The 12,735-nt window shown below is 40.4% G+C and overlaps 1 protein-coding gene across 2 annotated transcripts; it reads right to left on the bottom strand.

Annotated features, from left to right (window-relative positions):
- Window positions 1-1,306: 1,306 nt before the first annotated feature.
- LOC135464143 (galactose-3-O-sulfotransferase 2-like) lies at window positions 1,307-11,562 on the bottom strand. Of its 2 annotated transcripts, none has more exons than XM_064741639.1 (2): window positions 11,501-11,562; window positions 1,307-3,011 (listed from the first exon to the last, which is right to left on the bottom strand). In XM_064741639.1, exons 1-2 carry the CDS (start codon window positions 11,521-11,523, stop codon window positions 1,712-1,714), a joined length of 1,323 nt encoding a protein of 440 aa, XP_064597709.1. In that variant the 5' UTR covers window positions 11,524-11,562; the 3' UTR covers window positions 1,307-1,711. The 2 variants fall into 2 exon arrangements, with proteins under 2 accessions (XP_064597709.1, XP_064597708.1); XM_064741638.1 differs by lacking the exon at window positions 11,501-11,562 and adding an exon at window positions 5,792-5,920.
- Window positions 11,563-12,735: the final 1,173 nt, after the last annotated feature.

Below are 12,735 nucleotides of genomic sequence, written 5' to 3'. Positions count from 1 at the left end.
CGTCATCGCGCATAACAACGCGGTCCATGCGTCAGGTTTTGTAACCTACTGGGACTGACGTCATCGCGCATAAGAACACAGTCCATGCATCAGGTTTTGTAACCTACTGGGACTATGACGTCATGGCGCATAAGAACACAGTCCATGCATCAGGTTTTGTAACCTATTGGGACAAAGACGTCATCGCGCATAACAACGCGGTCCATGCGTCAGGTTTTGTAACCTAATGGGACTATGACGTCATTGCGCATAAGAACACAGTCCATGCATAAGGTTTTGTAACCTACTGGGACTATGACGTCATTGCGCATAACAACGGAGTCCATGCATCAGGTTTTGTAACCTACTGGGACTATGACATTATCGTGCATAACAACGCAGTCCATGCATCAGGTTTTGTAACCTACTGGGACTATGACGTCATCGTGCATAACAACGCAGTTCATGCGGCAGGTTTTGTAACCTACTTGGACTACGGCGTCATCGCGCATAACAACGTGGTCCATGCATGGGGTTTTGTAACCTACTGGGTCTACGACGTCATCGCGCATAACCACGCGGTCCATGCGTTAGGTTTTGTAACTTACTGGGACTACGACGTCATCGCATATAACAATGTGGTCCATGCGTCTGCTTTTGAAACAGACTGGGACTATGACGTCATCGCGCATAAGAACACAGTCCATGCATCAGGTTTTGTAACCTACTGGGACTATGACGTCATCGCGCATAACAACGCGGTCCATGCGTCAGGTTTTGTAACCTACTGGGACTGACGTCATCGCGCATAAGAACACAGTCCATGCATCAGGTTTTGTAACCTACTGGGACTGACGTCATCGCGCATAAGAACACAGTCCATGCATCAGGTTTTGTAACCTACTGGGACTACGATGTCATCGCGCATATCAACGCAGTCCATGCATCAGGTTTTGTAACCTACTGGGACTACGACGTCATCATGCATAACAACACTGTCCAAGCGTTAGGTTTTGGAACCTACTGGGACTACGACGACATCGCGCATAACAACGCAGTCCATGCATCAGGTTTTGTAACCTACTGGGACTATGACGTCGCGCATAACAACGCGGTCTATGCGTCAGGTTTTGTAACCTACTGGGACTATGACGTCATCGCGCATAAGAACACAGTCCATGCATCAGGTTTTGTAACTTACTGGGACTTTGACGTCATCGAGCATAATAACTCAGTCCATGCATCAGGTCCTGGAAAAAAAAACACCTCGTGCTGACTGACTATGTTATCATTTAATATACTTGGAAAAGGCTATAAACAACTCGACTATCTGTTTTACCATTTTATACATGGAAAAGATCGTAAACAGCTCTTGTTGACTGGCTCTGTCACCATTTAATACTTGGAAAATACTGTAAACGGTTTGTGCTGACTGGCTCTATCAACTTGTAATACATGTACTTGGAAATCACCTTAAACGGTCCTTATTCAGTGGCACTAATATTGACACCTGGAAATGGCCAATGCTTACTGACTGACTGTGAAAGCATTTAATACTTGAAAAAGGCTGTACACAATGTCTGCTGACAATATGTAATACTATTTTCATTTGGACACTACCAGTAGAGTACAAGAGTACTATTTTGTTTAAGGACTAGGAGATTACCAAATGCACGAACCTGAACTGTGAGCAGTTAAAAGAGCTGCATTTTGTTTAAGGGCTAGGAATTTATCAAAAACTAGGAGGTAAATTGCGCATATCCAGGAGCTCTATTTCCAAATTCTTACTCCGAGACAAATCTACGAAAGTCAATTCCCTTAACAGCATCAGGCGACAGTCTTTTAGATCGACTTGGAAAACGTCATTGAATTTTGTTTTGTTAAAAACTAGCCTTTCTGTCGTCTTCCAGTTATTACTGCTGGCTTTTTGGCAAAACGAGCTCACTTTTGGCAACATGGACTTTAAAAGATCGACCTCTTCTTGGAAATCGTTTCTTTCAGCTTGAAGTTTCTCATTCAAACGATTGGTGAAGTAATCATAAAGCATATTATCGGCCAATGAAAAGTCTCTGTGATACTTCATTTCGTCTGCTGAGAAATGTACACTGTCCTTCTGATCGTTTTTGTTTCTCGTAATATATAATACATCTTTCAACTGCCAGCACATCAGTCGCTTTAGAAGTACCAGAGATTCGGAGAATTTCTCCACGACCAAAACTAGATCCATTTCCGAGTCGAGCTGGAAGAGAAACTTCTTAATGGCTGCTTCATCGTGGAATGACTTCTGCGGTAATCCAAAATCATACGACATGCGGTTGTTTGTATAAGACATTGACGCCTGCTTAGGCTCGTACATTGCCCTGTGCTGCAAATACTCCCGAAGTTTCTCTTTGCCTGGTACATTTTTGTACAATCCGTAATTTCTGTGGTAATACTCAAATGCCGAGATGCTCAGCATCAAAGGCTCACGAATGATCCCGATATATTTGGTGTCAGCGGGCAAGACACTGGCAAATAGTTTCCGGTCGTAGTGGTCCACATGAGTGATCAGCATGTCAAAGGGGGAATTTTTCGGGCGAGGTACAATGTTTGAAAATCCATAATGCAAAATGTTGGCTTTTTGTGGCAGAGCCAGCAGGAGATTTCTCTTGTAGGCAAATCTCTCCAGAATGTTCATTACGGTCGTAGATCCTGCCTTGTGCACCTTCACAAACGCCAAGTGCCTCACTTCTGGACCGCACGGAGATGTCTTCATGTTGTTTTCGTTATCCTGATCGTAAATTTTCACTGTGTCATTCTCCGATACGGTGTCTCCGGCGCCAGTGCTGTTGTTGTTGCACTTGCAGCCGTGGTTGTTGTGAGAACCGTTGTTGTTGCTGAGGACCTTGATGTTGTTGCTACGGTTTGTCTGTCTGATGTCCAGGACGTTATGCCGAATTCTTGGCAGCTCCATCGGGGTTATAATGTAGATTTCTCTCCAGATTCCGAACCCAAAGAATGCGATGCATGTCGACACAAAAATGCAAACTTGCCTGATAAAAAAACAAACAAACAAAGCCATCAATGCGGTCGGTGTCAGTTCAAGGCCAGCTCATGCTGGCTTCCTCTCCGGCTGTACGTGGGAAGGTCTTTCAGCAACCTGCGGATGGTCGTGGGTTTCCACCGGGCTCTTCCCGGTTTCCTTCCGCCATAATGCTGGCCGCCGTCGTATAAGTGAAATATTCTTAACGTCGTAAAACACCAATCAAATAAAAAAAATCAAATACAACTAAAGCTAGTATACAAAAACACAGCAGATAGAGTAAACCAGAGCAGCGACAACATTGTGATAGCTGACAAATGAAAGCCGGCCTGTTGTCAATTTACCTAAGTTAATTAGGGTTTTCTTCAAACTCTCTTGTAAATGGTTAAATGGTAGCAGCTTAGACACATCCGGAAACTATGGCTTAAATAGAATTACATTTAGGTGAAGACAGTGATATTAATTGCATTTTTGTTAGAAATCACTGGTCAGGAATGACTTGAAATGCTGTGTTGTTATCGCATTTATTTATCTCCGCCAGATCATTTATTTTTAGTTGTAAATTTCAGAAGTTAATTACATGAAGGCCTACTTTTTACCGCTAAATATTTTCTATCTTCCTTTAAATTCAATACTCCCTTTCCCCTTTACACATATTGTAAATATTTGTCGTACATTTGAGTTTTGCGGGCCTGTGAGGATTACCGGGCATTGTACTGAAGCTTGCAGCGTCTGATGTCTTTTAGCCATCGATTCTCTGCAGCTGTCGTTAAGTCATGCGCAATCATTGCGTGAAACGTGAACTGCATCTTTTTTGTTAAACATAGATGTTTGACAACGGTACAAACAGCTGAATGACTAAAAAGCATATGCTTTCGCCCTGACTTTTATCGGCGCTTTTTAAGTTTAAGTTTATTACATATTTATCTTCATTTACCTCTAAACATTTTATCTCCTTCTTTCTATTCAATATTTCCTTTTCACATGTTATAAATATTTATCCTTCAATATCCCAAATGGGGATATTTATCGTGCTGGTTCAATGGAGCGACATGCCGAAGACACCAGACGTGACGTCCCATCCAGTAACATTATACTGACACCAGCCCCATACTGCAGTACTTGGCCTATTTCTCTCTTGTCGAACGGCAATCAAGGTAGTGCCAAGATAACTGATACCTAAAATCTTAGGTATAACTTGATTTTGGATTGAAGCTCGGATCTACCGTGTAGGAGGCAGACGCTCTGTCTACTACGCCATCCCGGCCGGTACTCCTGTTTGAAAATGCCACACAATTAAAATTATAACGAAGACAAATATTTAATTAGCTCTCCTGTCACGCGATACAAGCATATAAAATTGTGCAGTAAACGCCGTTTTAACATACGAATGTACGTTAGCCACTTTGATGTAGCACAGGCATGTAGTTTTGTTAACCAGTGTAAAGTTCGTTGGAAAACTGCCCAACAGTGAAGGTGAAGGAGTACCGGGTAGTCTCACTCCTCTGGGACAGGTAACATTCAGAGATAACAATTGTCTCACTGTTGCAGTGTTTCGGGTACAAAACAATTTGTCAAGAACATTTGTTCATGACATCTTTCCTCTTTTACTGAGTTAGAATCTGAAAAAAATAATCTGTTAAATTTTTAACAGAAAATTCTGTGGTTTGAATGATGCTCAAATTTTGTTTGTTATTAGGAGACAGTTCTGTGTTATATTCTACAAAATCTCCTGTTAGTGTAGTACAATTTTTAAATTAATAGAATATGTGTGCTATATTTAACAGAGTAATGTGCGACAATAACAGAATACATATAGCTTCATTCAGAAACTCTCTGTTTAATTTAAAAGCTTATCTTATTTTTTTAGAGAAACATGCAGAAATCTATAAATTTTATCGATTTATTGATTTTTTATGTATTTGTTTGATTGTTTATAGTATTCAGTTAAGTGAGTTGTACTAGACTGATTCGGTTATATATATATATATATATATATATATATATATATATATATATATATATATTCTTACAAGAACAGAATCGGTCTCTCTCTCTCTCTCTCTCTCTCTCTCTCTCTCTCTCTCATGAAAATTACCTTTATGTTACAAACATTTACACTGGGTGTTACACGGAAGAAATGTAGGTGGGGTGGCTATTGAAGACAGGCTGTTTTGCTCTGAGCAGTTTGATTCTGTCTTCTCACAAACCTACTCTCTATAAACTACTGTGTACTAGTGTGGCAAAAATGCCCATCCACATAAGTTTGTGTACCAGCAGTACACAGATTGTGTAATCTATACACAAGCGTTTTACAGAGTAATCGTCTGCCATTGTATAACTTTTGAAAACAATATGGCTTTAACTTAAAACGTGCCAAATAAATAAATAAAGAAATAATGTTCACGGATTTCTGATGGTCACAGCATGGTCAAAGAGAAACAATCTATAAATTTTCAAGATAATCAAAACGGACAAGCGTCAAGAGAAATTTCCCCCAAAACTATGAATTCCGCTGGGCGAAAGATTTGTTGACTGAACAACAACATAAAGGTTATTTACTTAGCAAATCTAAACCATGGACTTAGGCAACTGATAATAGTTTATGACGTATTGGCTCAATCTGTCATCTGATGTAGCTTAAGTTAGAATGGAGTTTCTTGGCAAATCCAGCCTGGAACACTCGTACATTTCGGTTTACTTCACTTATTGTAAACGAATAAAAAACGGGTCGGAGCTCAATTAAGAAAATATTAAAACCCGTATTAAAACTTATTGAGAAGATCTTACCGTCGTCCAACATTTTGACAGCACATTTTTACGCCGAAAAGCCAGCGGGCTAGCTCTGTATGCTCCCTCTGACGAGTCTAGTGTTAACTCTTTTATTGTTGGAAAGATGTATGACGTGTTAATATTTACACCTGACCAAACTGACCTTGATATAGATTCTACCATGACTATGACCTTCAAATACCACGAGGGTCCACATTAGGTACGGCGTGCAATATGGCCAGCCTTGACTAGGTGTATATCGAGCACACACACATGCTGACATACAAATCAGTGCGGAAGAGGTGTGTGGAGAGGTGGGGCTGGAATAGGAGGTGGTGGTGGGGGAGGGGGCGATGCGTTATGCGTCAACATGCCTTAAGACTTTGTGAGATCGAAGGAGTCTTCATGTAGCATTGCACAGTACACCAGGTACACACACGCACATGGACATATCGACCACACTACGGCCATTATCACGCTATATACACGATATAATACATTATACGTACGCTATTTACACATGAGTGGAAGGGACAATGCATGCTGCTATGACTTGACTTACTTAATGTGTGATCGCTTTATATTTTCATCGCTTCGTTCAGTTCTTCTCATTGTAGGATATGATAGGGCATGATTTTGGTGGAATCAGTGCCTTCGATGTGGGCATTCATGGGGGGAAATGATTTAACCTGTTCAGGGCTACCAGCTGGTTAGTTCAGTACAGGCCGGTTAATAGGTGTGGGAAATCTGAACAATTCTGGCGTCCCGGGCCCCCCGTTCGACTATAAAGTAATTATAGGCTTAGTCAATTGTTGTTACCAGGGCGACACATGTTACAGTCTTGTTATTTACGACCAACTTAACCTACGATTGCTTTAAAGTCGGCCAGTGCATGGCTGATTCCACAAAGCCAGTCAAAAAGTTAAACTATTAACTTTAAATTTTGCGAGTTAAAATTTTGAATAGTAGGAAAGGGTTATGATAAGACAAACATAATCGTATTTGAACCACAGCGACCATACATTATGCATTATATTAAGGTTTTAATTTTTGAATCCAGTGAAAAATCTTTTCGTGGAATCGATATAAGGTTTAACGAAGAGTTCGCAGTGTTACATGAACGTAATTACCTTAGCACCCAATAATAAAGGCAAAACGTCCAGATTGTAAATAGCTCTACGAGGACTTAACTATTATAGTAAGGTACTCGGTATCGAAGGCAAAACGTGACCATGTAATGTGCTTGTTGCGTGTCGACTGATGAAATTATACTTTTGATGAAACTTTGAAAATGGCCGACACAATCATTGCAATTTCCAGGATCAAAGTAAAAAGGCACGTATATCAGTAACACTTTTCATTTCTGAAAAGGTTGAAGAATTTTAGGTTGCTGAAAGAGAAAAATGTGATTTACAAACCTGTAATCCGTCATGTCGTAGATACTGACGTGCGTTCAATGACCACCGCTGATGTCAGGTTTAATCTTCACCGGAGTATACACGGTGCATATGAAAATACTTCTTACTGCGCATCTGCCGATCTCTACACTCGCTTTACATCACTGCTACCTCTAGACAAGCTTGGTATTTGTATCCTCTACAAGGCACATATGCCTGTTTACGAAATGAACCACTTAAATTGAACAGAAAGGCTGAGTGATGCTGTTATATCTCATATTCAACATTATATCATATTAGTCTAATAGAATGGTTATGTTGAATTGATAGAATATGTGTGTTACATTAGTTACAGAATAATCTGCTGCAATAATAGAAACCTACAACATTCTAGCATCACTCAAATAACTGGTTAATTTAACAGATTTATTTTTTTGAGAGTAGGCTTTGTATTACCAATGATGTTGTTTGGTGTGTTTGTTAGAATCATGTTTTGTATATCTTAGATAAAGATAACACCTGTATTATTGATTGAGACCGAGTGATTGTGTTGTCTGACATTACTTCCGGCATTATAGCCCTGACCCCAGTGATCTGGGCATTGTTCAAGAGTTCTGTACCAAATGTGGTACTGGTGGCAGTGATGTAAAATGAACGTAGAAAACGACGCATGCGCGGTAAGGAGTATGGCATGTGACATCCAAATGCACCGGAAGTCACGCCAAATCGCGTGATCTAAGACGCTATGCAAATCTAGGCCTCTCAACAGACGATAACCAAAGCACGCCTGTGCCAACCATAGGCCATAAGGGACGTTCCTGGTCAATGGGCACAAGATCAATTTACAAAACAACAGGCAACCAAAGAACTAAGAAAGAATATAAAGTAAGATGTTATAGGACGGAGTCATGAATACTAAAGAGAATCAGTCACCAGTTTTCAGTGATGTCGGAGAGACTGGAAGAATGTTTCAAACTTCCTCCTCAAATTACCTTTAATCAGTATCTAAATCGTGCGGCATTGTATAGTTTATCGTTAATAAAGAAATATGTGTGTCATTTGTGCTATGATTAAACATGATAACCTCATGGCGGTGTTAGTCTATACGATGTAATCCTGCCTCTGATCAGAACAGACGACTATCCCGTTATGGGCCCTGGCTAATTTCTATTAAGCAACTTAAATTGTAAATGCTTTAAAAGACAAACTCAGATAAGGAAAGAACTAAAACTGTGGTTGGTACATTGTTTTGCACTAAAGAATCGGTGTACAAATTTTAAACTTCCTAAAAGCAATATACTTTAATTGCAGCTGTATTTGAGTTTTTTAAATCATGGGAAGGTTGAAAATATGACGACTACCGCCGTGATGGCTAGGCTTATATCGACCGTTTTGTAATCACCGAATAAAGAGATTATATTGATTTTAAAAACGTTGTTATCGACGATAGACTGAATACTGGAGCACACTGTAAGAGCAGTGGGTCCACAAAATGACGAAAAGAATGTGCAATCAAACGACAGTGTTTTACAATTTGACAACATTGTTGTACAGCCAGACTATATGGTTTGCAAAAGAATGAACCCTAAACAATCAAGCCATGAACGATAATGTGATACAAACGAAGGACAACCTTACACAATTCGACGGTTATTTTATTCAAACTGTAAGCCCTAAACCTCACATTCAAGGCCAATGATGTTAGACAAACGAACGATAATGTCACACAAACGAGTTATAATGGTATACAAATCGGCAATAATTTAACACAAACGACTGTAATGATAGTGTACAGACAGACTACAATGGTATAGAAACGGACTACAGTGGTGTACAAGTGAACTACAATTGTATACAAACGGACTACAGTGATATACAGACTACAGTGGTGTACAAACGGACTACAATGGTATACAAACGGACTACAATGATATACAAACGGACTACAGCGGTGTACAAACGGACTATAATGGTATACAAATGAACTACAATGGTGTACAAACGGACTACAGTGGTGTACAAACGGACTACAATGGTATAAAGACGGACTACAGTCGTACACAAACGGACTACAATGGTATACAAACGGACTACAATGGTGTACAAACGGACTACAATGGTATACAAACGGACTACAGTGGTATTCAAACGGACTACAATGGTATACAGACGGGGTGGGAATGCATACAAACGAACTATAATGGTATCTAAGGGAGTGATAACTCAATACAGAAGGGCAATAATGTTCACACTAGACTTTTCGTGGTGAGATCAAGTCCAGTTCATGCTGGCTTCCTCTCCGGCCGTACGTGGGAAAGTTTTGTCAGCAACTTGCGGATGGTCGTTGGTTTCCACTGGGCTCTGCCCGGTTTCCTCCCACCACAACGCTGGCCGACGTCGTATGAGTGAAATATTCTTGAGTACGGCGTACTCCAAAACACCAAACAAATAAATATTTAAATAAATAGACTTTTTGTGTTAATGATGTGGTAACTTTCAACCAAAAACATGGTAACTTTTTATAAAACTGATGCTGCCTGTTGTCACTTATACCGTAAAGAAGACAATTCACGCTCGCTGACACATACTGGGTCGACAGTTGGTACAATATCTGTTCATTATAATGTTATTTTGCATTATCGATGGAAACTTCCCATATTTATTCGTTATTCTGCTGGACTTGTAGGTGTAGGGCCTGCCACGTTATGTGTTGTAACACTGGGCTGTAACTCCTCAGTCTCAAACGGAGACGGTTCTGGCATATTGCATGAGATCCCTATATCAGATGGTTATGAGAGCAATAAATCACTCCGAGCACAAACATTGTCAAATACATCCTGCGGTAAAATTTATGACAGAGATAGTGTTTCACTTCGGACAATGGGCTTTTATTTTTAACCGGTGATGATTGCAAATTATATGGGTCATGCTCATGGTCAGCACAGACCTTAGACTGTTAAGTCATAAAACATTTCCCTTATACTTATCAAACTCACGTGAGACCCAGATGTTGACATTGGTCTCATTCATGGCTCGAAATTAATAAGCAACTCAAAGGAGAAGAAAATTTAAATATCAATGAAACACCTATGAAAAGAGTATGCATTTCCTCGCAAGTGTATACCATAAACATTCTAATATGTACCTCAAGTTGATAAATTATAAATAAAGTCAGCGCAAAAATCTGCTGAGGGCAACTCCATTTTGCCTTAAAACTAGTCTTGAAATCTTCTGTGATAGGAGGAGAATTACCGTCGAAAACCGCCGAAGTGCAGTTCGTACATTTCTGGTAGAACACTTCTTCCCAGAGGGTAGCGAACAGTACAGTTTGTTTTCCCCTTGACAATCGGGACACCGGAATGTTGGACGTAGGTTCCGAGTTTACACGAACAAGCCGGCAGTTTTAACGACTCTCATTGGCTGAGAGGCAACACATCCTCAGCATAAATTACAGGGTGTTAAAGATGGAGAAAGCGATGAACTCCGCGATGTATGTCAGCTTTTCCGTATTCAGGCTTTACCTTATCTATACCCACATTCTATATACATTTAACCATTTTACTGTTAACCTGATTTCAATACTTCTTTTGTCAACAAATTTTATAAGCCAGGTAAATCTCCATATACCCTCAGCCTTTGAAATCCCAGAAAAAAGTTAAACTTGGATCAGATCATATTTGTAAGCGTGTCATTAATGTCTTAATATTTGGACTGTAGTCTTGGGAAAACTTAATTCCAAAATAAACAGTCTACTTAACAAGTGGAAACCAACACTTGCTTGAAAACTTGAATTTACTATTTATTCTCATAAGGTAAGTTTTTTGAGTGTTTTGAGCGCGAGATCGCTTATGTTTTCAGTACTCTTATAAAAATCTATTGCGGAGTTAGTGTTGAGTCATCTGCAAAATAAAGAAATAAAAAAACCTTTCACAATGTCCTCGTATATCCTTTTCCCTTCAATTTGTGTCATATGAGTTCTTCTTGTTTCGCTTCGACTGTGATTCTTATAGCCCTTCGTTTGCAAACCGCGCCAAAACGAAAATGGGAAAGAAAATATCGTCTTTTTTGTCTTACTTATACACAGTACTTCAATTTATGTATATTTTAAAGCTAGTTTAACAATTGCCATCAGGGTTCTGCCAGTTGGGTTGCTGCAGAGCGGCCACATAGTCTGCTATGGTAAGTCGGCCATGGTAAGTCGGCTAAGCTCTGGACAGTTTTACTTTTGTGAATTGTTAAACGGGTTCTTGTGCTACAAGAAAAGACTGAGCTTTATGAAAGAAAAAATATAAAAAAGCTTAACAAAGGCGGTTTGGGGAAATTTGCCTACCGTTTTTTAGAAATCCCCTTCATGCTATTCCCTGTAAGCTGTGAGTCACAAACCTCTCCACCTGGACGTTACAATGGCGATCTGACAGTCACCACCCCACCCCCACCCCCCCACAAACCCCACCTTCTTTATCGAACCTTCCAATAAATCTCCCACCAAGCGGTTAGATCTTCTCTGTTGATAGACACAATGATGTGACAGCTTGTAAGAGACAGAGGCAGCTAGAGACCTGACTAGAGAGGTGATGCACGCCACGTCTAATGAACTGCAGCTAAAATCACCACAATATTCTTATTTACTTGATTCATCTTAGGGGGCGTCTAATTTGCTACTATTTACGCATTTGTGTATGAGCGGTTAGAATAAAACCCAAACTGCATGCTGTACATTGGTATATTTTATTTGATTGGTGTTTTATGCCGTGCTCAAGAATATTTTACTTGTATGATTGCGGCCAGCAATATGGTGGAAGGAAACCGAGCCAAACCCGGGGGAAACCCACGACCATCCGTAGGTTGCGGAAAGTTGACAAGGCAGTATTTCGTTGTCATTTATCACACTTTCGTCACTGCTCTGACTAATCTCTGAAGTGTCGGTCAGTTATGCTGTATCACACTGTCGTCACTGCTCTGACCTTACTCTCCGAGGTGTCAGTCAGTTATGCTGTATCACACTGTCGTCACTGCTCTGACCTTACTCTCCGAGGTGTCGGTCAGTTATGCTGTATCACACTGTCGTCACTGCTCTGACTTTAATCTCCGAGGTGTCGGTCAGTTATGCTGTATCACACTGTCGTCACTGCTGTAACTTTACTCTCCGATGTGTCGGTCAGTTATACTGTATCAGTCTGTCGTCACTGCTCTGACTTTAATCTCCGATGTGTCGGTCAGTTATGCTGTATCACACTGTCGTCACTGCTGTAACTTTACTCTCCGATGTGTCGGTCAGTTATACTGTATCAGTCTGTCGTCACTGCTCTGACTTTAATCTCCGAGGTGTCAGTCAGTTATGCTGTATCACACTGTTGTCACAGCTCTGACCTTACTCTCCGAGGTGTCGGTCAGTTATACTGTATCAGTCTGTCGTCACTGCTCTGACTTTACTCTCCGAGGTGTCAGTCAGTTATGCTGCATCACACTGTCGTCACTGCTCTGACTTTACTCTCCGAGGTGTCGGTCAGTTATGCTGTATCACACTGTTGTCACTGCCACTGTTGTCACTGCTGTGACTTTACT

This window comes from Liolophura sinensis, chromosome 3 (assembly GCF_032854445.1).
Source record: "Liolophura sinensis isolate JHLJ2023 chromosome 3, CUHK_Ljap_v2, whole genome shotgun sequence".
Taxonomy (NCBI): Eukaryota; Metazoa; Mollusca; class Polyplacophora; order Chitonida; family Chitonidae; genus Liolophura; species Liolophura sinensis.
This window is presented reverse-complemented; position numbering and strand designations above follow the sequence as displayed.

What these genes read in the sequence shown, in the direction of transcription:
- LOC135464143 (XM_064741638.1), bottom strand. Translation starts at nt 5,817, where the DNA reads ATGTGCTGTCAAAATGTTGGACGACG. An exon ending in TGTCAAAATGTTGGACGACG is followed by an intron (nt 3,012 to 5,791) that starts GTAAGATCTTCT and finishes TTTTTTTATCAG; the next exon opens with GCAAGTTTGCATTTTTGTGT.